Consider the following 24,088-nt stretch of genomic DNA (forward strand, 5'->3'; position numbering starts at 1 on the left):
TGACGTTCCCGATATTCTAATTGAGTTCATATAGAAATGTGTTAGCCATGAGTAGATATGTATTTGTAATATGAACTTTAAATAAATCGAAAAATATTGGTATATGATTTTGTTTGTATATGATAATTATCTTTTATATTTATAGTTAGAGTATTAAGTAGTCGACATGTAGCTAGATTTTGATATATATTTTTGTAGCGTTCAGATTGATTGCATTTAGCGTTTGTGTTAGTTGTGTGTTGTTTTTGTATTTGTATTTGTATTTTATCTGTTGTTGTGTTTGTTGTTGTGATTTAGGGATTGTGTTCAACACATTTGTGGGTTCATCTAAATACACAAAAATTATTTAAATATGCTTTGTAGTTGTTTCTTGTTTGCTCTCTAATAACATTTAAATTCATTTCAAATATAGATAATTATGTATTCTTTTTTTTCTCTTTTTTTTTTTTTTTTTTTTTTGTGATTGACGTTCACAATGTTTGTTTATTGTGTAAATATTGTATACATATATAGCGCTAATATAAGTTGATTATTGGTGTTTCTAATGGACCGAAATTGCTTTAAAAATATATACTCAACATATATATTTAGATTAGGTAATTTTATTTCTTGTATCTTTTTAGTTACGTCCGGAGAATAGTTGATACTGTAATAAAGTTAATTAGGCCATCAATTTTAAGGTTTTCACACAATCTTCAATATAAACTATAGAGATGTTTCTACGATAACCAATGGAAGGAAATATTTTGGTTGGCTATTGCTCGATATCTACGAAATACGGTTGTGTTTTTACAGGATTAGCTGACATCGATACGAAAAAATTCATATATATGTAGATATTTAGGAATTCAGAATTATTTGGATGGAATAGAAAACTTGGCGGATACACACGATAAACATGTATATATCAATATATAATACTTAGCATAAAAAAGGACAACGACTAACGAATTTAGGATCTTTACTTGGCACTTGGTTGTTTTTTTAAGGATTTTTGTTTAAGGATTTTACTGGGAACAGAGTTCATGCACACATACGACTACGGAACGCAATGTTCTTTGGGTTTCGGGAGCTGCTTTGGATATATATATATATATATATAAATGTATATATATGTATGTAGACCGATTACAATTCAAAACTACACATCAAATATTTTAATATATGTTTAAATGTTTTATTTTTATAGGCTTCAATGTGTTTGGGTGGGAGGGCTTGAATGTTTGAGTGTGTGAGAGTCAGTCGTGAGTATATGTCAATGGAAAAATGGGGAGTGTAGTGTAGCATGAGTATGTGTGTCTAAAAAACCACTACTAAGGTACAATTGTTGGGTAGGAGACGGGCGTAGAGTGACTTGGTTTTGGATTTGGTTTGCTACCCTTGACTTATAGATTACTTAACATTTATTCATAAATAAATATATTCATATTCTTCCAATCATATATATATATATATATATATATATATATATATATATATGTTTATATATATATGTACATAGAGTTCTCGCACAGAATGCAAAAACGTTCAACTCTTAAGGCACATTTCGAAGTAGTTTAAATATATATCTTATACTGACAATAGATGTGTACAAAATAAACAGAAACAAAAGAAATCAATTCGAATAACCAAACAAACATACGAATGCACACAGAGAGAATGCGGGTTAGACTTGAATGGGGGAGTGGATGCTGCGGGGCTTCACAACAAATATCAAGCACAAAGGCAATCCAAGCAATATTCTAAGCATTAAGTATATATATAGTATATATACGATGGTTCACGACTAAAGTTACGAGTACAATAAATTCGCAAAGACTTAAATGTAAATTGAGTTCAGTTAGAAATACAAATGCATATCATATCATCGTTAGTCAGTTTATAAATTTAATTTTAATTTTAGTTTCAGCTAAGATGTTTAGTTTTTAAGTTTTAGTTATAGTTTAGCAGCGCCTCCAGCTTTGGCTATGCGCCTCCAGTGTCAGTCATTCAAAAACGAGTGTAGACAGTTCCAGTACTTAGATCTCATAATCTCTACTTCTATTCACATCGTTTCTCTTATTAACATTGCATTAGTTGTGTTTCCAAATATATACATACATATATATATAAACATATACATATACATATATACATATATGCTTATATATATACATATATATAAATATTCTTGTGCAAGATGGGCAGAAAGTAAAACGGCAAGTCAAGTTAAATAGTTTTTAGATATACAATAACAATTCATTTCAATTCATATATACAAATACGAGTATTACGAGTGCATTCAGACAATCACAATAGATGCATGAATATACATATATATATTCTTAACACCGAAACTGAGCATGCTTTGAGTATGTTGTTGAAGTCGTCTTAACAGGAACCCGTTCTTGGAATTGAATAATAGCCTTTCCAAGTTTACATATTTGGTGTGGCTAACACTACCACATGATACACTTTTATCACAGTGCTAAATATTCCCAATTTTGAGCATTTCCCTGAAAAATATAAGAACTCTCTTTGTGTAGTCTCAAGAATTTCATTGAGCCACACATTCATAACATATCATATATAAAATTCTTGAACATCTGTTAAGCTTTTCTGTTAAACTTTTCATCTTCCATTAAGTAAAATCTATAATGTATCATTTATATATATGTATTTATACAGTTTTTGTACCTTTGGAAAAATTAAAAATAAAATATTGAAATTCTCCTATTAAAATCTATCATATATCGTATATACATACATATATGTATTTGTCACACATACGCAAAGTATTAAGAATCTCCAGGCTGCTCTCTCTGTCTTAATAACATCTATCTATATAATTCTTGAACTTTAATCTATCACTTTGCTTCATTTCCAAGACGAAAGTTTCACTTACTAAATCGACTTCAATATGATTCGAGTTTCAAAACTCTTCGATATGCAATTTATCTACTTTAGATCTTAAAAAAAAAAAAAAAAAAAAACACATGCGATTTGAAGCAAACAAGTGAATTTGTTAATTAAATAAAAATATATATTTACATTCAATTATGGAGCATAACCATCCAAGTTATATAAAACCACTTTCTGGAGGGGCGAAGGAGAAATCAATCAAATGCTGCGATTGTCACAAATGTCAGCTTAAGCTTAGACTATGTCAACTTTTAGTGCATGTGCTTAACTAATTAGTTAGTCAGTTGGCCTAAGTACAATCTAGGTCTTAGTAACAATCGATTTGACGACAATGATAAGAAGTGGAAATAAAACTAACATCACGTTTCGAACATTAAAAACTACTTTAAACTACAGTTTGGGATGTTGAACAGATATATGTGTATGGGTGTGTGTGTGCGTGTAAAAAATCTGTCAATTGTAATGAATAATTTAGTTCAACATAGAAACGCGCAGCAGTTTTTTCTTTTACGAGATCTTGAAAGAATTGGCATTCGTTTTGCATATAATTTCTTGAATAATAAATATTTTATTCAAATTTCGATGTGAGCGTGTGTTTATATGTATGTGTGTGTGTTGAGTGGATATTACGCAGCAACAAATAATAAGTAGGTACAATTATAATAATAATAATAATGATAATATATAGCTACAATTACTAATATGTATGTTATATAAATATACATATATGTATTTATATATATTCGTTACGTTTTATCAGATATGTTTTATAATGCGACAATAATATTTATTGTACATAGATACGAATGCGTTTTAATCTATAGTTAATTTCAATAATAATAATACAAAAAAACAACATTTCTTACACAATTATCAAATATGACTTAGTTAGTTGTTAATTATAATTAGTAATTAAACTAAACTAGATATATATGTATAGCATATTGTAAATTATAAGTATACATATAGAAATATATTTGGATTTTGCTTCATTTTACCCTCTGCCCCTTTTTGCATACAACTTTCTAAGAATTTCTCTCATTTCATTTCATTTTCATTTCAATTCAATTTTCAGGTTTTAATTTTCAATTTTCACTTTTTAGTTTTCAGTTTCTGATTTGTCGAATCTCTCAATATTTTGGCGCATTCAAGTTCAAATTGAGGTTTCGTTGCTGTGCTCTGTAGCGCACATTTCTGTTGTTGTAGTTGTTGTAATTGTAATTGTTATTGTAATTGTGAAAATCAGCTGAGGGCTGCGCCTCGCCGATTTCGTTCAGATTATATTATTGACTGAATGTTATATTGAGTGACGGACACTTTCGGACGCTGCTGTTGTTGCTGCGCGTACCATTGACCCGCAACAGTGGCACAGGACTAACCGTACCGGATACGGAAGTTAATTGTCTTACCATTCCAGATCCCAACTGCTGCAGCAAGCCAGATCCAGACCCGAGCGGACCCGATGACAAAACCGTGGAAGTGCGACGCGACCGTATCGACTGCATGCTGGACGACAATAAGAACGGAACGCTGCTCGAGGTGTTGGGCATGGAGCCACCCTGTTTTTGAGAGTACAATAAAGGAGATTTCTTTGGAAGATTAGTTAAAGCTTATCACCATGGCCGCTTCATTATCTGCGAGCTGTGCGGAGTACATATACATATATATGTCTATATATATATATCTTAGATGTGCCATATATACAAGTACAATATGTACAATGATGTGAATGTAGCTTATGCTTGTGTGTATATTTGTGTGTGTGCCTAAGCAGCTGGGCTGATTGAATGAGCTGTTAACGATAGCTGATACATATACAAACAACCAAACGAAATTATACAGAGAGTGACATAGTGGGAGCGAGAAGGAGCTACCCACTCGAGCAAGAGCCATGAAAACATAGCGCAAACATCATTATACAAATATATATATATATAAAGAGAGAGAGAGCGAGAGTATGAATATTACGTGAATATATTTGATATACGTTTATGAATCAATCAAGTATTCGCGTGTACATCAAATCCAATTAGAACGCGCATAGCGAACAGAAATGTTTCCTTTATTTGTAAATAAAAATACAAATTACATTAACATAAACAAATTAACATCAGCAGAGTGTGTGTGTGTGTGTGTGTCTGTGAGTAGGTAAAAGCGGAAGGCAGAGAGTTCAAAATTAAAAAAAAATCAATTGAAAAATTCCGAAATAAGGTAACGTGTACTCACGATCATGCTCCGTGCAAGCTGCAAATTGTATTAATTTATCGGATTTTTTTTTTGTTTTTTTTTTTTTTTTTTTTTTAGTTTCATATATATAAAATTTATATATAATTTTTTGTTCGCACATGAAATGGAGAAACGAAAAATACACACATGATATAAATACAGCATATATGCACCATAATGAGTGTGTGTAACGTATGTGTGTGAGTGTGTGTGAAACAGCTCTATATGAATTGTAGTGTAGGCAATCCATAGCGTGAGATGCGCGCTTAACGAGAATTTCAGTAACAAATATAAGCACAAACATTCGAAAATACACTCAACGCATATGTGTAGTATTATGTGTATATGTATGTGTGTGTGTATTTTAGTCTTTAATTTTGTAGATACCGTTCAAAGAGGACAGGAAAAGAAGAAATTGGTAACTCAAAATTCAAATCAACAACTGAGAACGATCGGGATATATAATGAATAATTTTTGTAGAATTTACAGGTTTTTCTCTTGTTGCAGAATACATATTAATGATAGATGTTTAGTGGCTGTGTGAGATGTACTATATCAATCGTGTGTCAGGTGTGTGTTCAACATTCCTAAAATGTACGTCAGTTAGCTTAAAAATTGATCAGTTGAGAAACAACAAATATACAGACATATTGAAATTCGAGCTTGGCGTTTCGAATACAAATAAAAACCACTCAAATAAATATGTATATATACTTAATTATCACAAATAGATATTCGTGAAGTAATACAAAGTTTTAGAGACCAGCGATGTTGTTGAACAGCAATCGAAGCACTTGCTCTGACCTTTACTTACAGCTCTTATACAGCTCTTATACAACTCTTATAGCAATGCTCAGGCACATATATGTATATATACAAACAACTCAAAATATTACAATGTATACAGCAACGGAAAAATGGAAGTTAAAATTAAACAAAGTTAACTTTCGAATTTACACAAATAATTGATAGACGTAAAAGGTTTCAAATACACTGCATTAGCATAAGTATCCAGCTTGATGGACAGCCACGCCCGCGCCCAAATAACAGCCTGCTCAATACAGAGAGTACAGAAAGTAAGTGAGAAACCAAAGCAACAACAACAATCAACGAAATGACTGTACAAAAATGTAAATCAACACAGTTGCAAATTAGTTAAAGTTTCTATACCGAGACAAAGACAGAGAAAGCAACAGACGAATATATGTATATATAAATGAAAATAAGAAAAACAAAGGAATGAAAGAAAAAAAAACAGATAAGTTTTTTTTGTTGTTTTGTTTTTGTTCCATTCAGGCAGCACGTCAATGGTAAATACAGAGAGTATCAGAACGAGACAGGCAATATACGGAGTAGATTCAATTTATTAAGGCAACAATTCAAATGCAACTTTCAATTCAAACTCAAACTCAGATCAAAACTGACTTGCAAGTTGCGGTATGCAAAATATACAGAGAGATTCAGAAAGAGACAGAGACAGTCAGAGAGTGAGAGTGAGTATACCAGAAACAAGTTTCGAACGAACGAACGAGCGAGCGAGCGAGCCAGCGAGCAACTTCCGGTCGCCATATTTGCGCCCCACATACAAAAATCGTAGCATACATTTCGGAGCCAACTAAATACTTTTGGTAACAGCCGTTTAGATATACGTATGTGTGTATGCATGTGTGTGTGTGTGCAAGTGTTGACTGCTTGTGGGCGAGAACAACAACAACAACAGCAATAAGAACAATATTGTAAACAAGAACGGTTAACAAAAACAGCACAAGACACAAGTTTTAATCAATATGGCAAAATATCGTTGCTCTCTCTTTGATATGGATATGGATGCTGCATAACTATTGACTATTGAGACCCAAGCACAGCGTGCAGCGTGTTGTTGTTGTTGTTGTTGTTATTACAATTGTTATTATATTATTAATTTGTTCAATATGCCAAAACGGCAAACACTTCTTTGTTTTTTAGACTTACAACATAGGCTGAAGTGGAGGGCACCGATAGGCTCGATCCGGAGCTACCTCGAGCGCCATACTAATATATGTGATATATGTATTTATTTGTGTATAGGAAAAGCGAAGCAAAGACCCAACGATGACGACGACGACGACGACGACGACGTTTGTTTTTGTGTTTTGTTATTGTTTTTTTTATTTTTATTTTTACATTGTATTGAGACGATCAAATGTATTTATTTTTTTGCAGGGGCGGGAAAGTGAAGATAAGATAAAATAGCGTGTGTTAGAGCGTTTGTTAATTGATTTTCTCTTATCGTTCATTGCAGGAAATGAGCTGATCATAAGTATTTATAAATATACAAAAGCCGATAACAGGGCAAATCATAAAAGTAAAGTAAACGTAATCGTATAATATTATATAATAGTAGTTCTGCATGTTTCTCATGTTCATGTCAAGCGGCTGTTGTTCTTTGTTGTTAACTGTAAATTAACGCTAAATGCTACTCGCTAGGCGCTAAAGTTAAATACAATTCCTTTAATATAAAACGCTATGGTAAGGCTCATATGAAGGCCCATATGAAAATAAAAAAGGTTAATAATAGGTAAATACGAATTGAAATAAAATAAAAATTAACCGTAAGCCTTTGTGACTGTCAGCGGTCAAGCAAACAAAAGCGAGCCAAAGGTCAGTGCAGCAGCACAAACAAATGCAAAGGACAAAAGATGAAATCGAAATAAAAAGAAAAGAAAAGAGAATTACAAAGGAAAACCCAACTGAATGCTAAATGAAGCAACCACAACAAACAAAATTGCGCTCGCGACACAAATAAATAAATAAATAAGTAATCAAAATAAAAAGAAACCCAAAATGGGCAACGTGCCACGTCGCGTGGCAGACACAAACAACTTACAGTTGGCGGTGACAAATTGATGGTGGAGCCGCGTCGCTCCTGGGGTCCAATGCTCGAATGGCGACGGGTGGGCAAGCCGCTGCCCGGCGTGCCGCCCGGCGAAGAGGCGCACGACGGAGCGATTCGTATCTTTGGTGTCATCAGCGTATTGTCCGAGAGCCGTCGATTGGGAAACACGTTGCCGACGCGCAGGAAATTGCTATCCGGCGACGAAGGCGAGCAGCCAAACCACCAGCCGCCCAGCATGCCAGAGCCTGGGTGAGGACAAACACAGTTGCATATATAGAGATTTACTATGAAAATTGCATAAACAGTGGCCAGCTAATTGGGTTTCATAATGAGAGACCTCAAACATTTTGGCACCACAATAGCCACAGTATGTGTATGTGTGTGTGTGTGTGTGTGGCTATGTGTGGCCCTGTCAGGTTTGCTTTCTCCTGCTGTCATTGTCAAGGCCACAAACGCACAATCTGCGGTTACAGCTATGGCTGCTGCATGTGACTCGACCCTCGCCATACCACCCAAACGCCTCCACTCTGCCTCTAGCCTAGTCTGGGCAGTGCCATCTCCCGCTCCTACTCCTGCTGCACCAGGTAATTCACGTGAAAAGTTATTTACTCGCATATTTGTACACTGCACCACGGCGATATTTCAATCCGTTTCGCTTACTGATTTCACGCAATTTCACGGCGTACTACATGCATGCATGTTGTTAAAAAATCCACGTTCAACTCAATTAATACCGCTCAAAAATTTCGTAAATGCGTTAAATGTAAAAATCACTTTTTGCAGTCGTCATCTGCAGCTTTTTACAGTTCATCAACTGCATGAGCAATGAGTTTATTTGATTATGTGACAGTTTTGCATATCCGAATATCTGAATTGCAGGTATGCAAAGTTGCCCTGGATTCGCTTCACATTACGAGTGAATTACCGCCTGATTTTCCACTTGATTTCGCCGGCGTAAACCTCGGCTTAGTCTGCATTTGTGCTTCTACCTATACATTATATACTCTTTGTGCACTCTTTAATTGAAATTCGCTGTGCACAGCCAAACTTTTAGCTCTCGATTCACGTGAAGGCGACCAACCATGTGTATACTTAATATTGCTAAACATATGCAATGAAGCGCAAATATTGAATGTGTTTCCATTGGCTGTTGAACTACAGTTAATATGCAGCGTACAGCTAGGCACACACACACACACACTCTATCTCTCTCTTTCTATGTTTGCTTACTATTAACCACAAAAACCACAGCGTAGCCGCAGTGTAGCCTCATGTTGCCTCTCTGGCCTCTGGCCGCTTCCTGCCCAGCCCATTTCTTTGCACTTGACTGGAAAGCGAGGCAACAACATGTCAATTTCGCAATATGTAGTTGCCTCTGTTAATTTAGAGAGAGAGAGAGAGAGAGGAAACCACAGATCCACACGCACACATCTGTTTTCAGTTGACATTGCAGCAGGCCATGAAATATTGGACAGGTGCGAACAGCATGGCCACCTTTTGACTTGCATTTGCTAGAAATTAAAACTTTACCCACACACAGAGAGGCCCTCAGGGCGTGGCATTGTATTTACAAGCGATTAAGTACATCATAATAAATCATCGTTAAGGTTGAAAGTTCATCAAGTGCTGCAGCGGCAAGTAGCACGTGCCACACGTAACTCAATCTCCTGCGGACAGTTGCTTGCGGCTCTGATTATACAGTTTTCATTTTCATTTTTCGTTTTAATTTCGATTCAGCTTTTTTTTTTTAATTTGCATAATACAATTAAATGCCACAGCTCACGGCTCATTTTCGGTTTGACAAATTAGTGAGCGCTGCCGGACACAGGATCCTGATTAGGCGACCCACAATGCTAAACTGTCACGTACCGCGGATATCAAATGGAAACTGCAATGCTAATGCCAATGAAAATGTTCAATTAAGCTGCTCTAAGCTCATTATTCATTATGCAAGCTACTGCCAGACCTCTGCCAATCCCCTCCCCCTGGCCAACTCCCACGCCCACTTGCCCGCAGGACATTTGGCGACACCAGCTGCACATTCGTTGAGCATCATTTACTTACCGCCAGAATTCTTGCGCGCCATATCCTCGGCACTGGAGGTCTTGCGCTGATCAATACGCAAATTGGGTATATTGAATGGCGGCGCATTCATGTTATCCGTGGAGAACTGATGGCGCAACGTGCGATGCCGCTCCGGCGACGCCATCGACAGATTGTCCAGCTTCAATTTGTTGCGCTGCTGCCGATCGATGGCCTCCAGCATTTGCTGCAGCACCTGAAACGACATGCCACAAACGGAAAACGTTTTGCAATTTACCGTAGCATATTCTGCGGTCGGCCCATCGTCATACCTCAAGCAAATAGCAATATTGCTCGAAATTGAGCGACGGATTGACAGTGTGCGGTATCAGCAGCGGCAGCACATTGGTGGCCATCGTCTCCACGGTTAAGCCATAGGATTTGTCGGCAAACATCTTGTGGTAGATGCCTGTAAAATGGTATGCCATATCATTAATAGTAAGCGACTGTCATGTTATTATTGTCAGCGTAATTCTAATCAAAGACAAACAAAGACACACAAAAACACGCATACACATACATAACAAGCCAAATTTACACTGGCAAATGCTTGGGCACTTCTGCATTTCGATAAGCTTTTCAATTACACTGTACAGCAAAACGTAAGTTATTTATGCCACAAGAGTGAACTCAATTAATGCTAATGGGAATCAATCGAAACATATTACCTGATTATTATCAGATAAAATCATTTATTAAACAATGATACATATACATATATTATACGAATTTAGTTGAGAATGGAGTCCAGGGCAGTAAGGATATTTCCTATATATTGCGTATATATTATAAAGACAATTGTCGCAGACTTTAACTGGCTTAAGAACTGTGAGAGAAAATGATAGGAATTTATGCTAGGCCCATATAGGACTGGCTAGGCGCTATTCCAAGCAGAAAACTCAATATCGACTGCATAGACTGCATAAAATCAATTAAACTTGGTTAACGTAGTGCAAGCACCCACACAGTGGATTTTTAAAGTAATTTTAGCCATTTCAGATTGCTTAACCGCAAGCCGTTGCCCACTCGCACAGTTGGCAGAGATTCAATTTTATGGTATTTAATTAGTTTTTATTGGCACAATAGCAAAGCTCGTTGATTGTATGTTCGTATGTCTGCCCCGCTCTCTCACTCACTCTCTCTCCCTCTCGCTCACTGTCCCCCTCTTTCTATCTGTCTGTGTTTGTAAAATTCTATTAACTTTTTGTGTGCAGTTAGTATCAATTGAATTTATCTTGGGGTACGATTTTTTTGTACTTACGCACAGTCCGCATGATAATATCTGGATCGGGTATGCGCACATTGGCCAGCAGGGGCAGCACCTCCTCCATGACCTGTCGAGTTGTTGTTAGTCCAGCTTAGATGGCGTGATTTAAGGCTTAACTTAGTGGCTAATACGCACCTGAGCTCGCTCCATGCGATCCATGACACGCTCAATGCATATCAGCACATTCTGCACAATCTTGGGGTCCGTTATGTTCTTCTCGAATACCATCTTCACCTTGGGCAAGACCATGCGCCGTATGGAGAGCTCGGCGATGCTATCGAATACGTTGCCCACAGCCACCACGGCTGCACTCTGTGCGATAGAAATTGTTGTTTAGCGGGGAGCGAGGGAATTGGCTAAGATCTATAATATTACAAATTGGGAAATTCTTGTTCGATTTGAGTACTGTCTGGCATGCCGCAGAAGTGGTTTCCATTTCAATTTACAAACGACTTTAAATGCTCGAGTTTCGAGTGCTCTACACTGGCCTGGCTGGGCCGGGCCGGGCCTGGCCTTGTCTTTAGTGCTCGGAGGTGCTCAGGCGCAAAAGGTAAAATTACTTTCGTTGGCAATAAATTTGAAGTGGCAACCGAGCTGCTTAGAAGAAGAAGAGCTATCTCTGTGCCGCAGTTAATTAAGAAATTTCTGCTGTAATTACGCAATCAACGCTAAGGCAAATGCCAACTCTGTTGACTTGTCAACCCATTCTACACCTCCCACTCCCTTCATCACCTCCTCACTTCCTCTGTGTGTGACTGGCTCCGGCTCGAACTAATTTGCATATCTATAGCGTGGCAGGTGAATCGAAGGCAACGTCTGCGGATTGTGCTTACCTGCACTTGTATTGTGGATCCGTCAAATGAAAAGAATAACATCGGCATTATATCTGTGGTGACATCCTCGGGTTTCGTCTTCTCAATTATCAAGTGCAAGTTCTCGAGTATCGTGACGCTGGCCTGAATGGATTTTGGCGTATTGTAGACAATCCTATTTATAGCCAGACAAAGCAAATACACAAATCATTGCATACTAATCTCAATACAACATACGTATGTATATCTTAATCTGATGGGGCACAGAAGTTTGCCGACTGTTTCATTTAATATTTATATAAAAAATGAACCCAAATAAATGCTTCATTATTGTTGCACACTAGCTGGACCTTTGCTTAATGCTTAAGTGTGTGTGTGAGTGCGTGAGTGTGTGTGGGTGAAAAGTTGTTATTTGCAACTTTTTTGGCAGTGTCAATAAGCGTCTTACAACAGTCGAAAAACAACTTTGTTTGCCCATCGCCTTAGTCAAATGTTTGAGTGGGCCGAGGGCTGTTTGACGTGTTGTAAATGTTAGTGCATATATGTAAAATGATTGTATGTGAATAACTATCGAGTAGACAGATTCATTCACACATGATTTACTGACTGATATGCGAATGCTCAACTATTTGATTGACTTACCCCATAACTGTCTAGTTGAGTGACTAGCTAATACCCTATTTAGCTGATTGAATGACTGCCTGATCTGCACTGTACGGCTCACATACTAACTGGACTTAACTTGTTGGTAAACTAAATTGTTAACAGAAAGCTTAACTTTGACATGCTGAAAAGAAGATCTCGTATCAAGGTAAAAGATAGCTATGATGCTATCATAAACGTATAACACTTGGTCTTATACTAAAGTCTCCAAAATCCATTTTAATCTATTTGCCTTTCCAATTTATAAGTAATTTGGCGCCATCCACTTCAACTTTCTCGACAACACCTCGCTCTGCCCAGCAGCAGCAGATGTGCACATGCGGTTTACTAATTTATGTATGCCGCGCCAGCGGCGTTGAGGACACAAAAGGTGCGCATTGTCCTGACATAGTTGGCCTCGACACAAAACTTTGCGTGGCAGAAACTTTAACTACAACTTGTGGTCTATAAATTACAATATGGGCCGTCCGCTTGTCTATACGATGTGTTGTGTCTATCGCTCTCTCCCTCTTTCTCTCCCTTGCTGCCTCTCTGGAAGTGGGCGCGTGCAATAAAACGCCATGAAAATTAAATAAAAAGTGTCACAAAAGTTTTTCAATTGTTCAGCAGCGAGACAAAAGCCGAACTCCATTGTTTGGCTGCCCAGCAGCTATCGATGGTGGCCACAGCAGCAGCCGCAGCCGCAGCCGCAGCTGACAGTGGAGCCACAGCTCTGGAGCACACAAACAATAACAGAAGGTCAGCGCTACTTTACAGTTAAATGGTAGGCGGTAAGCCGTTGCTAAAGTAGTATAAGCGAGTCTAAAAATATGTATGAGTGTATATTTGTAACTGTGCGTGTGTGTGTGTGTGCGTGTGCGTGTGCGTGTGTGGGCGCCTAATGAGCGCGTGGCACTCACTTCATTGTGGACGACATTAGGGCATCGTACTCGGCGTGCGTCGCCTCCTGGACGAAGAGCATGACGGGCTGCAGGACAGCAGCGAGCACCTCGCCATTGTTAATCTCCGACTTGAGCATGGGCCACAGGTTCTGCCACCAAAGTTTCTGCAAACAGAAATAGAGAGAAAACAATAAGCAATCGCTGCTACTACTACTAGCAACTAGCAGCTGGTCGATGGCTTCTCAATTGCCTCTGCTGCTGCCACAAAAGGGAGACAGCAAGACAAAGGGATCGCTGGCTCGTTCGGGTGACAGTTTTGCAGCTGTCATAAAAGCGCTCGTAATTTGCAAATTGTTGCTGCTGCTATTGCTCGTAAAGCGCTCAACTTGTCGCTATAAATGATGAATGCATTCACAGACAGTGCTGACAGCGAGCCGTCAGCAGTCAACAGTCAGCACAAAATGGCTGACGCGTCCGCAAGCTGGCCAACATCCGTTTCCGTTTCCGTTTACGTAGCGCACGCTTTTTTGGCACAATTTATGGGTACTTACGCGCGGTATCAGCGGCATGGCCTCTATCAAGGTGGTCTTGTAGAACTGTGACTTCTGCTGCGTGTCCTTCATGTTGACCACGTCCAGGAATTTCAGCGCATTTATAGCCGGATCGCTGCCAACAAGAAAAGCCCATACAAATTAAATACGAAATGTAGTAAATTTTATTAGCACTCGCTCAACTTTTATTGGCACCCAACTGTGCGAATGTACTGTCGGTCTATATATATACCCTGCATATACCCTGTAACCGCTGCAACAGCTGCAAAACTTTTTTCGCATTTTACACAAATATTTTCAAAGATTTTTTTAAAAAAAATTTTGCAAATTCCCAAAATTTGACAGTTAAATTAAAAAATAAAAAAAAAACCTTGCAATTGTTTGGCATTTTATTCCTTTGAGGTCAACTTTTAATTTCCAATTTAATCCCTCGCACATTTGTGGTTTATGAACACACATGCACACACACACACACACATACAGACATATATAAATAAATAACTATACAGAGTTTATCTGGTTATCTATGCTGGAATACAGAGAGCTTTAGTTGTTGCGTGTGCAAAAGTTTTGTCTCCTCTGAAGTGTGAAATATTTATCTGAAACATTTTCATGGTTGCCTAAAACTAATTGGCTAAAGTTTAATTAGCAAAAAATTACGAAAATACAATTGAATATTTTGTGATCAGCCAGCATCAGTTCGTAGCGCTGAAGCGTGGCCGTTGCGGGTAACTGTATAATGGCCATAAAAGTCAAAACCAGTTAAATTGTGTGCAATGGCACTTGGAATGAGAAACTTGCGGCATGCGCTTGGCTAAGCAGGAGTGCGCCTTTAAATCACATTGCGTATGCGCCCCGTTGCACACGAAGCGCCATTAAAAGAATTGCCCACTGCCCGTCCGCCTGGCTGCCTGGCTACCCAGCTGATTAGCCATGGGCCACATAATCAGCATAAGGACTCTCCTGCTGCTGCTGGCTTAGCCCACGCAGACAGCCCTGGCAAACTGGTTGTCGCGTCCCACTTGAGCTATTTGCAAACGCAGCAAAAACAAGTAAGAAGGCTCCAGTCGAGACTGCTCGACTAGGAGATACCCTGAACCCTCCAAGCTGATATTCTAATCATTCTGGACTTATTTTATGCACACATACATACACATGCATCCACACGCATGCATAAGCCTGCGCTCTGCTAACTGCGCAGTAAGCAGCGACTGCGCTTGGGCTGCGCTGCAGTGTGGGCAATATTATGAGAATTTATTTGTTGAATAATTTCTTTTGTAGACATACGATCTTAATGAAACTTTTAGAGTGTAATCATATGGTGAATATGTGTGTACATTCCAAAGCACAAGTCTCTAGTACTTGAAATGCGTTTTTTACAAATTGGGGGAAAAGGGGGCGTGGTATCCAAAATCTGTAAATTATAAAATCTTTGTATCGATTAACTTTATATACAACGCAAATTTGAAGACTCCAGGTCTAAAAGTGTTTAAATTAGGTTAAAAAAACAAAATCAATTTTTCGATTATTCCCGATAAAAAAGTTATCGGACGATTTATCGAAAAAATAAAGCAAACTCGTACTGCGTATGGTACACACGAGTATGCATGCCAAATTTCAGCTCTCTAGCTTTTGTAACTTCTGAGATCGACGCACTCATACGGACGGACGGACGGACGGACGGACAGACGGACAGGGCTATATCGACTCAGCTTGTCGCGCTGATCAAGAATATATATACTTTGTGGGGTCTGCCACGCCTCCTTCTGCCCGTTACATACTTTTTCACAAAACCATTATACCCTGATTTCCCATTTTCAATGGGTTCAGGGTATAAAAAAAAAAGAAGAAAAAAATAAACGAAGAATACGCTGATAACATATAAATGAACTTCAAAGTGCCGCCAACAAGCGACTAACTGACTGCCAACGCAGCAGACTGACAGACAGGAGGGCGGTAATGGGGCGTGCACCACTCATTTTTGCCAAGCAACCGATTTTGCCAGCCCAGCAGCCGTCGCAACAGCCGTGACTTTCAGTTTGTCTAAACACAGCACAGTGGTGCAACTATATACATAAAGGAAATGTCGTATAAGGAATCGCTGCCATTATAAACCCTTGTCAATCTTTAAGCCATTATAACATGGCCAGAAAACATTCGATATTCAAAAGTTATCAACTCCCTCAACTATCGTCCATTTACTTATTTCTGCTAAGCCTTCACACATCTCTGGCTTGACCCACTGTGGTTTAATCTGCGAGTTTGTTCTTTGCTGTCGCGTCTTTCGCTCAGGGCAGGTGCGCTGCCCTTGGCTGTCTGCCTAGCAGCTGCTGTCGTCATAAATCCAATGCTGCCCGCAAAGGAGGTTAGAGCGGGGCGAGTGTGCGGGCGACTCCTACGCTTGCCACTACTCACAATCAGCTCAAGAGATTCGCATTGTGTCTTTCAAGCCTGATTACCGTTTTCATTTACCAAACAGACGTAATTAAGGTATATGTGTGTGTGTCTATATCTCTGTGTGTGTGTGTGTGTGGAGTCTGTGTGTTCCTTGATGAGACCTTGGTGGGTTAAAAGCAAAAGCTTCAATTCAATTTTTGCTACATGTACAAATTGGCTTAGAGATTGCGTGTCTTGTTTATGTTTGCCTGTGTGCGTGTTTGTGTATCTATGTGTGTGTGTGTCTGTGTGGGTGTGAGTGGCTGTTTTTAACAGGTGTCAATTTCATTTGAAACTCAAACAAAAAACTTTTGCTAAAACTGCGCAAATTGCTGTCGCTTTTTCTTTTGCTTGCTCTGCGTTTAGCTAAAAGTTAATTAATTTGCTGAAGAGGCAACAGTATTGAGAGTTGGACACCCGAAACACCTGGAGTGGGTTGCTAATTTAGCTAGTTGTCTACTCACATAAAGTATTTGATCAGCTGCAGCAGCTGAGCGGTGGGTCGCGCTGTCGGATCTCGGCTGGCCATGCGAGATGTCGCCTCCTGCAGAGCGATGGGCAGACGCGGCATTAGCTTGTGCACATTGTCATCCAGCTGGAAGCAGAATAGGACCACGATAAGAGCAAAGTGTATGATAAATGACAAGTCAGCCAGATGACCAAATAGCAAAAAAGTAAATAAAATAAAAAAACAGAAAGGGAAAGTATATATAATAATACTGTTTGGCCGCAACATTGAAGGCAAACACTTGAAGTCTGACTGAATGGGGCCAAAACTTTTAATGACATGGCCCGAGGCAGCTGCAGCATCAGCCTCCGCATCAGCATCGGCATCAGCTTCAGCTTCAGCACCTGGCTGAACAATTAGAGTTTCAAGTGGACTTTTGATTACATTTGCATTTGACAAAGCGCCGAATCTAATTACAGCTGGCAAACACAAGCGGCGCAAAACTTTTGCCAGCCACAGCAATTGCCACTTGGCTTCAGATCTGGCCGCGGGCAGTAGCAGCAAATTAATTTGGCCTGAGAGCGCCCAGTGGGAGCTGAGCGAATGAATCACTCTCTTACCGTTTCCAGTTGCTTGGCATAGTTGGATGTTGAGTTGCCCGCCTGTATGAGTGGCCGTCCATTGTTGTACACCGCACAGATGACCATGCCCAGCGAGAACATGTCGCTCAGCAGGCTGCACTTCGAGCTGGTCTGCGTTTCGGGTGCTAAAGGAAAGAGAGTGGGAGAGTTAGAGAGTTAGAGAGGAGGGAAAGGATTTGTTGCAGCTTTGAAGTGGCCACGTTTTGTTTACCCATAAAGTCGAGATTGGGCTGGGCCATCTTTGATACCCTGTTGCTCCACGGCGGGCAAGGAATTGAGCTATTCAAATCAGTCTCATTCATTCTTTCTGCAAGGCAAGAATAACATAACAACAATCGGTATTATGAATACAAATCGAGTGGCCAGAGTGGCATTCGTTTCAATTGAAATGTGCTGCTAAACTTACCCACATACTCCATGCCCGCCAGCTTCCAAATGCCCCGCTTGGTTATTAGTATAGAGGATGGACACACATTTCGATGAATTACGTGACCGGAATAGTGCAAATAGGACAAAGCCTCTGTTAGCTGCAAACGAGAAGCCACAGAGAAACTCTCTGTTATAGAGTCAACTGCACACACACACACACACATACGCCTGCACGTTGGCAATGCGAGTTGTTTGGTTTACCTGCAAGAATCCATATTTCAGCTCCATATCCAAGAAATTGTATTCCTTTGCATGCGCCGGCCGTTGCGGCTGGGCCCCAGCAGCTGGCTGTGCCTGCGCCGGCCCGCCACCTGCTGCGGGTGCCACGCTGGCATTCTCGTACGTTTTCGACTCCTGCAAGACAGTGTGGCGCATAAGAATTGGCAGACACGTGAACTCGGTCCACCCAAAAAATAAAATCACAAAAAAAAACAAAAAAATAGAGCAAAAAGTTCTGTTTGCATTTTATGGCAATTGCTTTTTCAATTTTTCTCGCATTTTTCTTTTCACTTGGCTCGCCGCCTCCCAGCGGGAAAAATAACTATGTCATGAAGTCATAAACTTTGCAGACAATAAAGACATTAAGGAGTAGCAAAAACAAAAACAAAATCAAAAAAAAAAAAAAAAAAGTCTAGTATATCTGCTCTGACTGCCGAACAGAGACTAAGTAAAGAATTTGTGCTGAGTTATAATTTCAATGGACATGGTTTTAAAAGGTCGCCTCGTGCTGTCCTTTGTTCTTCGTTTGCCATGTTCCACAAGATCGTTATGAGTCGCAGAGTACAAATAGTTCCATAAACTGTGACTTTTCTGCTTTCCTTTCATTATTCCAGCACATATTGTTTATTCTGTAAAACAATTTGGCTTTGTACCCATGCAATTTTCAATGTAATTTAACTCGATTCGAATTTGGTTTCTCCTTCGATTGTTGTTGCCCTTGCTCTGTGCACCTCAATAAACTAAAATATTGTCTGGAGCTTTGTTAGCTTCTTCCAGCTAAAAACAAAGCACTTTACTCTTGCTACCACCTGTGTGTGTGTGTGTGTGTTTGGGTGTGGGTGTGGTTGTATTTGTGTGTGTATCAATTTCTGAACTACGCTAGCGAAACGAATCATTTTATTGACTCAATCTCCACAGCGTAAACTTTGCCAGCACGCACTGTAATTCGATTTAGTTGTATTGGTGACTTAGTATAAATGTGTATGTGTGTATTGGGTGTGCATGGGTGTGTTATGCATAGCTCACATTGCTGTGCTGCCTGGCACTTGAACCAAAAGCCAAACTATGCAGTTGACTGGCTGCCATACGAAACTTTAAACGTACGCAAAAAGAGCAACAGCAACAACTACAGCAACAGCAGCAACAACCTTGTTGCTACCAGCAACAACAACAACAACAACCATTGATTAAAGCAGCTGGCAGTAAAAGGCAGCGAGCCTAAAACACAATGGAGCAGCGGGCGACAACGCAAATTGCGCATCCTGTTGGCCAGCTACCGAAAAGAGAGAGTGCCTAACCCTGCCTCACCTGACCGAACCGCACTGAATCGAACTGAAAACTGTGAACTGAACCAAAAATGACGAAAAAAAAAAAAAAAAAAAGAAAAACCAACTCACATGAAAAGCCAGCACATTTGAAAGGCTGGCGAAAATGGGCTCAGCAGCAAAGGCCAGCGTGTCCGCACTTTCCTCTACAGTGTGATAGATTTGAAGTATCTGGGAAAAGAGAGTTTAATGTGAGATACATAGGAGAGAGATAGCCAAAAATATGAGCAAGTTAAAGTGTCACAAATTTTAATCAAGGAACATAGACAACTATTCAGAGTGACTTTAATGTGGTCTATAAACTACGTTTATTTGCTTAAATTATCAAATTTTTTATCTTTAATCTGTCAAGCTCTTAAAGTAAATTCTGAGTCAGCATCATGTGTGGAGACTATTTGGCTGTCTATACGTTTACAATTCGAAATTGGTTTATCCTCATATTTCAATTTTAAATACATGAAGCTCTACTATTCAAGTCCTTCTCCACAGATCAGGCTCAATTTTCAATAGCTACCCAGTGAGTATCCTCTAGTCCCTCATTCTCAACTAGAGTCACTTTACTTGCTTTCTGATGCCTCGTAATTTATGAGCTGCAAATATTTTGCGAAATTCCTTACACATATTTTGGAATATTTCTTTAAACTCAATGAAAGCTTTAGCCATACAAGTTATTGGTGAAGAACTTTAGTATATTTAACTATTTATTTGAAGGAAGTTACCTTATGATAGCTGGAAAGAAATAATATAAATGAAGGGCATACTCACCCGGGGATGGCGAAAGCGTTCCAATGTCTTTACCGAGCTCTTTAGCAGCTCTGTAATGGTCTCCTTGCGACGCGGCTTGTGCAGTTTCTCTGCCACTTTTTTCTCAAATATAAAAATCGAACATTCCTACAGAGACAGAGACAGATGAATACAGAGAGAGAGAGAGAGAAAGTGAGATAGATGGTAAGAGAGCTGGCAGTTTTTTGTTTGAAGCGCTCACCTTGTTGTCACTCTTGCGATATCCATCGTGTATGCGCCAGACGAGCTCTGGGCCGGCACAGGCCACCGGCTTGCCAATCTCAAAGTACTGCGTAATGGGATTGCCATCGGCGACATTCTGCACGGATGTGGAGGCCGCCACGTTGGCGCTTTTGAACTTAGCGAACATTGTGCCAGCGGGCATACCATCGATTAGCTTTGAGAATACATTCGAGAAGCTGCCCTGTCGCTTGCAATGTGGCACACTTGTATTGCTGCTGCCGCCTATTGTTGGCGCTGAGCCACCAGCTCCGCCGCCCGCACTAGCCGCAACGCCTGACTCGTTACCCGATGATGCGCCACTGATGGACAAACGTTCGCGCAGAGTTATTCCCAAGCTGCTGACTGTTGTGACTGGCACATTGACTGATCCGAGTGAGCTTCTATCCTGCGGTGCAGCTCTACTTGCCGCACCGGCTCCTCCACTGACACCGACACCGACACCGACACCTGAACCGCCAGCGACACCGACACCTGCACCTACACCTACACCTGCACCAGCACCTGCACTCGCTCCAACGCCATTAAATGTATCGCATTTCGCAGTTGACGCGTTGTCTCCGTACCCATTCACATCGCCAGCGAGAAGTGCTGCGCCGCCGCCGCTGGAATACTTGCGCGTATGCGCTCCTAGTTGGCTCTGACTGAGCTCGAGTATTGTGCTGGCGCTGCGATTACGCGCTCCTGCCGCATTGCCCAAGCCCGCGCCCACTCCCCCACCGCCGGTTCTGGCTGGTGAACCCGCTGCCACCGCTGCCGCTGCCACTGCACCACCGCCGGGCGTTATTCCAACAGCGCTGCCACTGCGACTGCGTTGCACCTCCTCGACACTATCCAAACGTGAAAAAATTCTGGCCGCCGTTGTTGCCGTGTTGCTGCTGCCCGCACTATGCACCGCCAGCCAACTATGAGCACTTCCGCTTCCGGATCCAATGCCCCAAACAGCCAGCTGTGTTATAACTAAAGCTCAAGCCGCCGTCCCTGCTTTATTGCCAATGTGCTGCAAATAAAAAGAGAGAGAGAGTAACGCAAAATACGCTTTTAATTGCGGTCACTTCACATGCCCCACAATTTCCACGCACCGCGCGCCAAGCGCCAGGCACAACGCACCGCTGGGCCAGCGATGCGCGCTCACCCGTCAGCGCAGCTGCTCGACTACCAATTGAAATACCCTGTTGCATTTTTATACAGCGGGGCATATTGTTAACTCAACTCAACAGCAGAATATAAATATGAACTCTAAACTATGTGTGGAAATGTCGTTATAAAATATTTTATTTAAGCCTTTACCAGCACTGAAATGCGAACGCACAGTTATCGATACTTTGATTGCTTAAGCGATATCGATATGCGCTTCAATTTGAATGAAGCTAAATTTGAGCTGCACCTTTGGCATTTAATTTACCCTGTATTTTGACGTATATTAAGTGCGATTTACTTTAATATTCCCTTTCGTGGTAATGAATCTTTTTAAATTGTGGGTTTTCCCTTAAATATATACATACATATATACCAGGTATTTGATAGGCCTCGCAACGGCTGTTGTGCAGCACCTGCCACTTTATTTTGCACTGGCAATTAATACGCTTATTGCCGGTCTGACTTTTATCTTACATTTATTTTCGTTTTTCATCTCATTCTTCCGCCAGCTTCACACAAAGCTGAACAATTAAAAAGTTAAATGAGCTCTGAGCGCCATTCAAATTGAGTGTCAGAGTCCGTATGGGTCTGCGCCTCTATCTATGTGTGTATGCTAGCATGTGTGCCAGTGTGTGTGTGTGTGTGTTTGGTTCATAATTTTATGAAAATATGCTTAAGCTCATTATCTCTTTATTAATTGCTTTAAAAGTAAAAATTATTATATACGAGAGTGTGTGTATTTATTTTCATATGTACTTAACGCGTTTGCATTTGCATTTTCCAATTGGCCAAATTGAAATTAAATGCCATGCAATGTGTCAAAAGTTGCTCACTGTAAATACGTGAGGTAGTTTACTTTTTGCAGTCACCGTGCAAACACTCTGCGCCCTCTGTGCACACGTTTGTATTTGCTCCGAGTAGTTGAGCAGCTGAGCATCCGTCAGAGCGTCTGAGCTCCTATGATGGCCACAAATTGACTTGGGAAGACTTTGGCAATGGCAAAGGCAACTGCCACGTGGCAGGGGGCAGCGAGCAGAGGGCACAGAGCAAAGAGCAAAGAGCAGTGGGCAGAGAGCAGACAGCAGAGGGCAGAGGGCAACATAGCCAAAATAAATTTCAGAGCGTACGTTAAACTATTTAGTACAAATACTTAGTGCTTTTGCTTCTGGCCATTGCGTTTCATTTGTACTTCATGGCTAAATAAATAAAATATGAGACAGCCGCTCGCTCAGAGAAGCGCCTAAAAGCATTCACGGGGGCTGACACACAGACATTGAGACTAGGCTGGAGAGGCTATGGGAAAGAGACAGACGGCTGCCTCCAAGACAAGTTACTAGGTCAGCAGTTGAGGCTTTAAGCCGGATTCAATGAGCATAAGTTGAATTTGCCTTCAAAATTTATAGGCCATAAGCGAGTGTTGAACTTCAAACGGTGAATCAATAAAGCCACAACGTGTATTCACGTTGATTACATCTGCATAGGGTTTAGTTCAGTCGGTAAGCCGGAAAACCAATTGGGTTTTTACATAAAAGCCACGCAAATGCCAACTAAGTCCTTAGAAATTTAAATTTTATTATTAATTTTATGATAACTTGACTTCCAGCTAAACCGAAATGTATATCAACTTTTATGAAGATAAATTGCAAAGTTGATGAGATGGGGAAGAAGAAATGGACAGATATAATAAGTTAGAAGGGAAGAGAAATTACACAGATATAGAGAAAGAGGGACATGAGAGTGAGAAGGAAAGCTCAGAGTGGGAGATAAAACTGAGAGAAAGAGAGAGACAGAGTGGGAAAATTAATGCTGAGAGAGAGAGACAGAGCGAGCGAGCAACTAACAGAGAAGTAGATATGTATATAATGAGAAATAGAGAGAGACAGAATATGTATATTGGTAGAGAAAAAGAGAGACACATATATTAATGCAAAGTGCCTTGCAGCAAGGAGAACTTGAATCAAATATAAATTTATATATTTTATTTATAAAAGATATCAAACTCTCTTCTAAAACTCTCCCTTCCAAATATCCCTTTTATTTGTTTATCCCAACTAACTAGTTGGAAAGCTTGGCTTATGCGTCACGTCCTGAATGGTAACAAGCTGAAATGGTCAGTCCGTAATTTACTTTTAACGCACTTTAAAACGCACTGTAACGAACTGGCAACA

The 24,088-nt window shown here is 40.1% G+C and overlaps 1 protein-coding gene across 16 annotated transcripts; it reads right to left on the reverse strand.

Annotated features, from left to right (window-relative positions):
- Positions 1-474: 474 nt before the first annotated feature.
- LOC6581840 (SCY1-like protein 2) lies at positions 475-21,742 on the reverse strand. Of its 16 annotated transcripts, XM_044009780.1 has the most exons (20): positions 20,743-21,742; positions 20,523-20,648; positions 19,830-19,928; positions 18,415-18,567; positions 18,191-18,311; positions 17,996-18,091; positions 17,764-17,909; positions 17,160-17,290; positions 14,260-14,374; positions 13,727-13,872; positions 12,186-12,339; positions 11,488-11,664; positions 11,347-11,419; positions 10,358-10,494; positions 10,068-10,281; positions 7,995-8,248; positions 7,100-7,159; positions 5,128-5,145; positions 4,311-4,490; positions 475-646 (listed from the first exon to the last, which is right to left on the reverse strand). In XM_044009780.1, the coding sequence occupies exons 1-20, from the start codon at positions 20,923-20,925 to the stop codon at positions 620-622; spliced, it is 2,610 nt and encodes an 869-aa protein (XP_043865715.1). In that variant the 5' UTR covers positions 20,926-21,742; the 3' UTR covers positions 475-619. The 16 variants fall into 16 exon arrangements, 14 of the variants coding, with proteins under 14 accessions (XP_043865715.1, XP_043865716.1, XP_015017582.1 ...); XM_044009781.1 differs by lacking the exon at positions 5,128-5,145 and having other exon boundaries at positions 4,311-4,460; XM_015162096.3 differs by lacking the exon at positions 5,128-5,145.
- Between the last annotated feature and the right edge of the window lie 2,346 nt (positions 21,743-24,088).

Source organism: Drosophila mojavensis, unplaced genomic scaffold (assembly GCF_018153725.1).
Source record: "Drosophila mojavensis isolate 15081-1352.22 unplaced genomic scaffold, ASM1815372v1 contig_74, whole genome shotgun sequence".
Taxonomy (NCBI): domain Eukaryota; kingdom Metazoa; phylum Arthropoda; class Insecta; order Diptera; family Drosophilidae; genus Drosophila; species Drosophila mojavensis.

What these genes read in the sequence shown, in the direction of transcription:
- LOC6581840 (XM_044009775.1), bottom strand. Translation starts at nt 20,925, where the DNA reads ATGCCCGCTGGCACAATGTTCGCTAAGTTCAAAAGCGCCAACGTGGCG. An exon ending in GGCGCGCAAGAATTCTGGCG is followed by an intron (nt 8,249 to 10,067) that starts GTAAGTAAATGA and finishes GTCCTCACCCAG; the next exon opens with GCTCTGGCATGCTGGGCGGC. An exon ending in TCAATTTGTCACCGCCAACT is followed by an intron (nt 7,160 to 7,994) that starts GTAAGTTGTTTG and finishes CACATATATTAG; the next exon opens with TATGGCGCTCGAGGTAGCTC.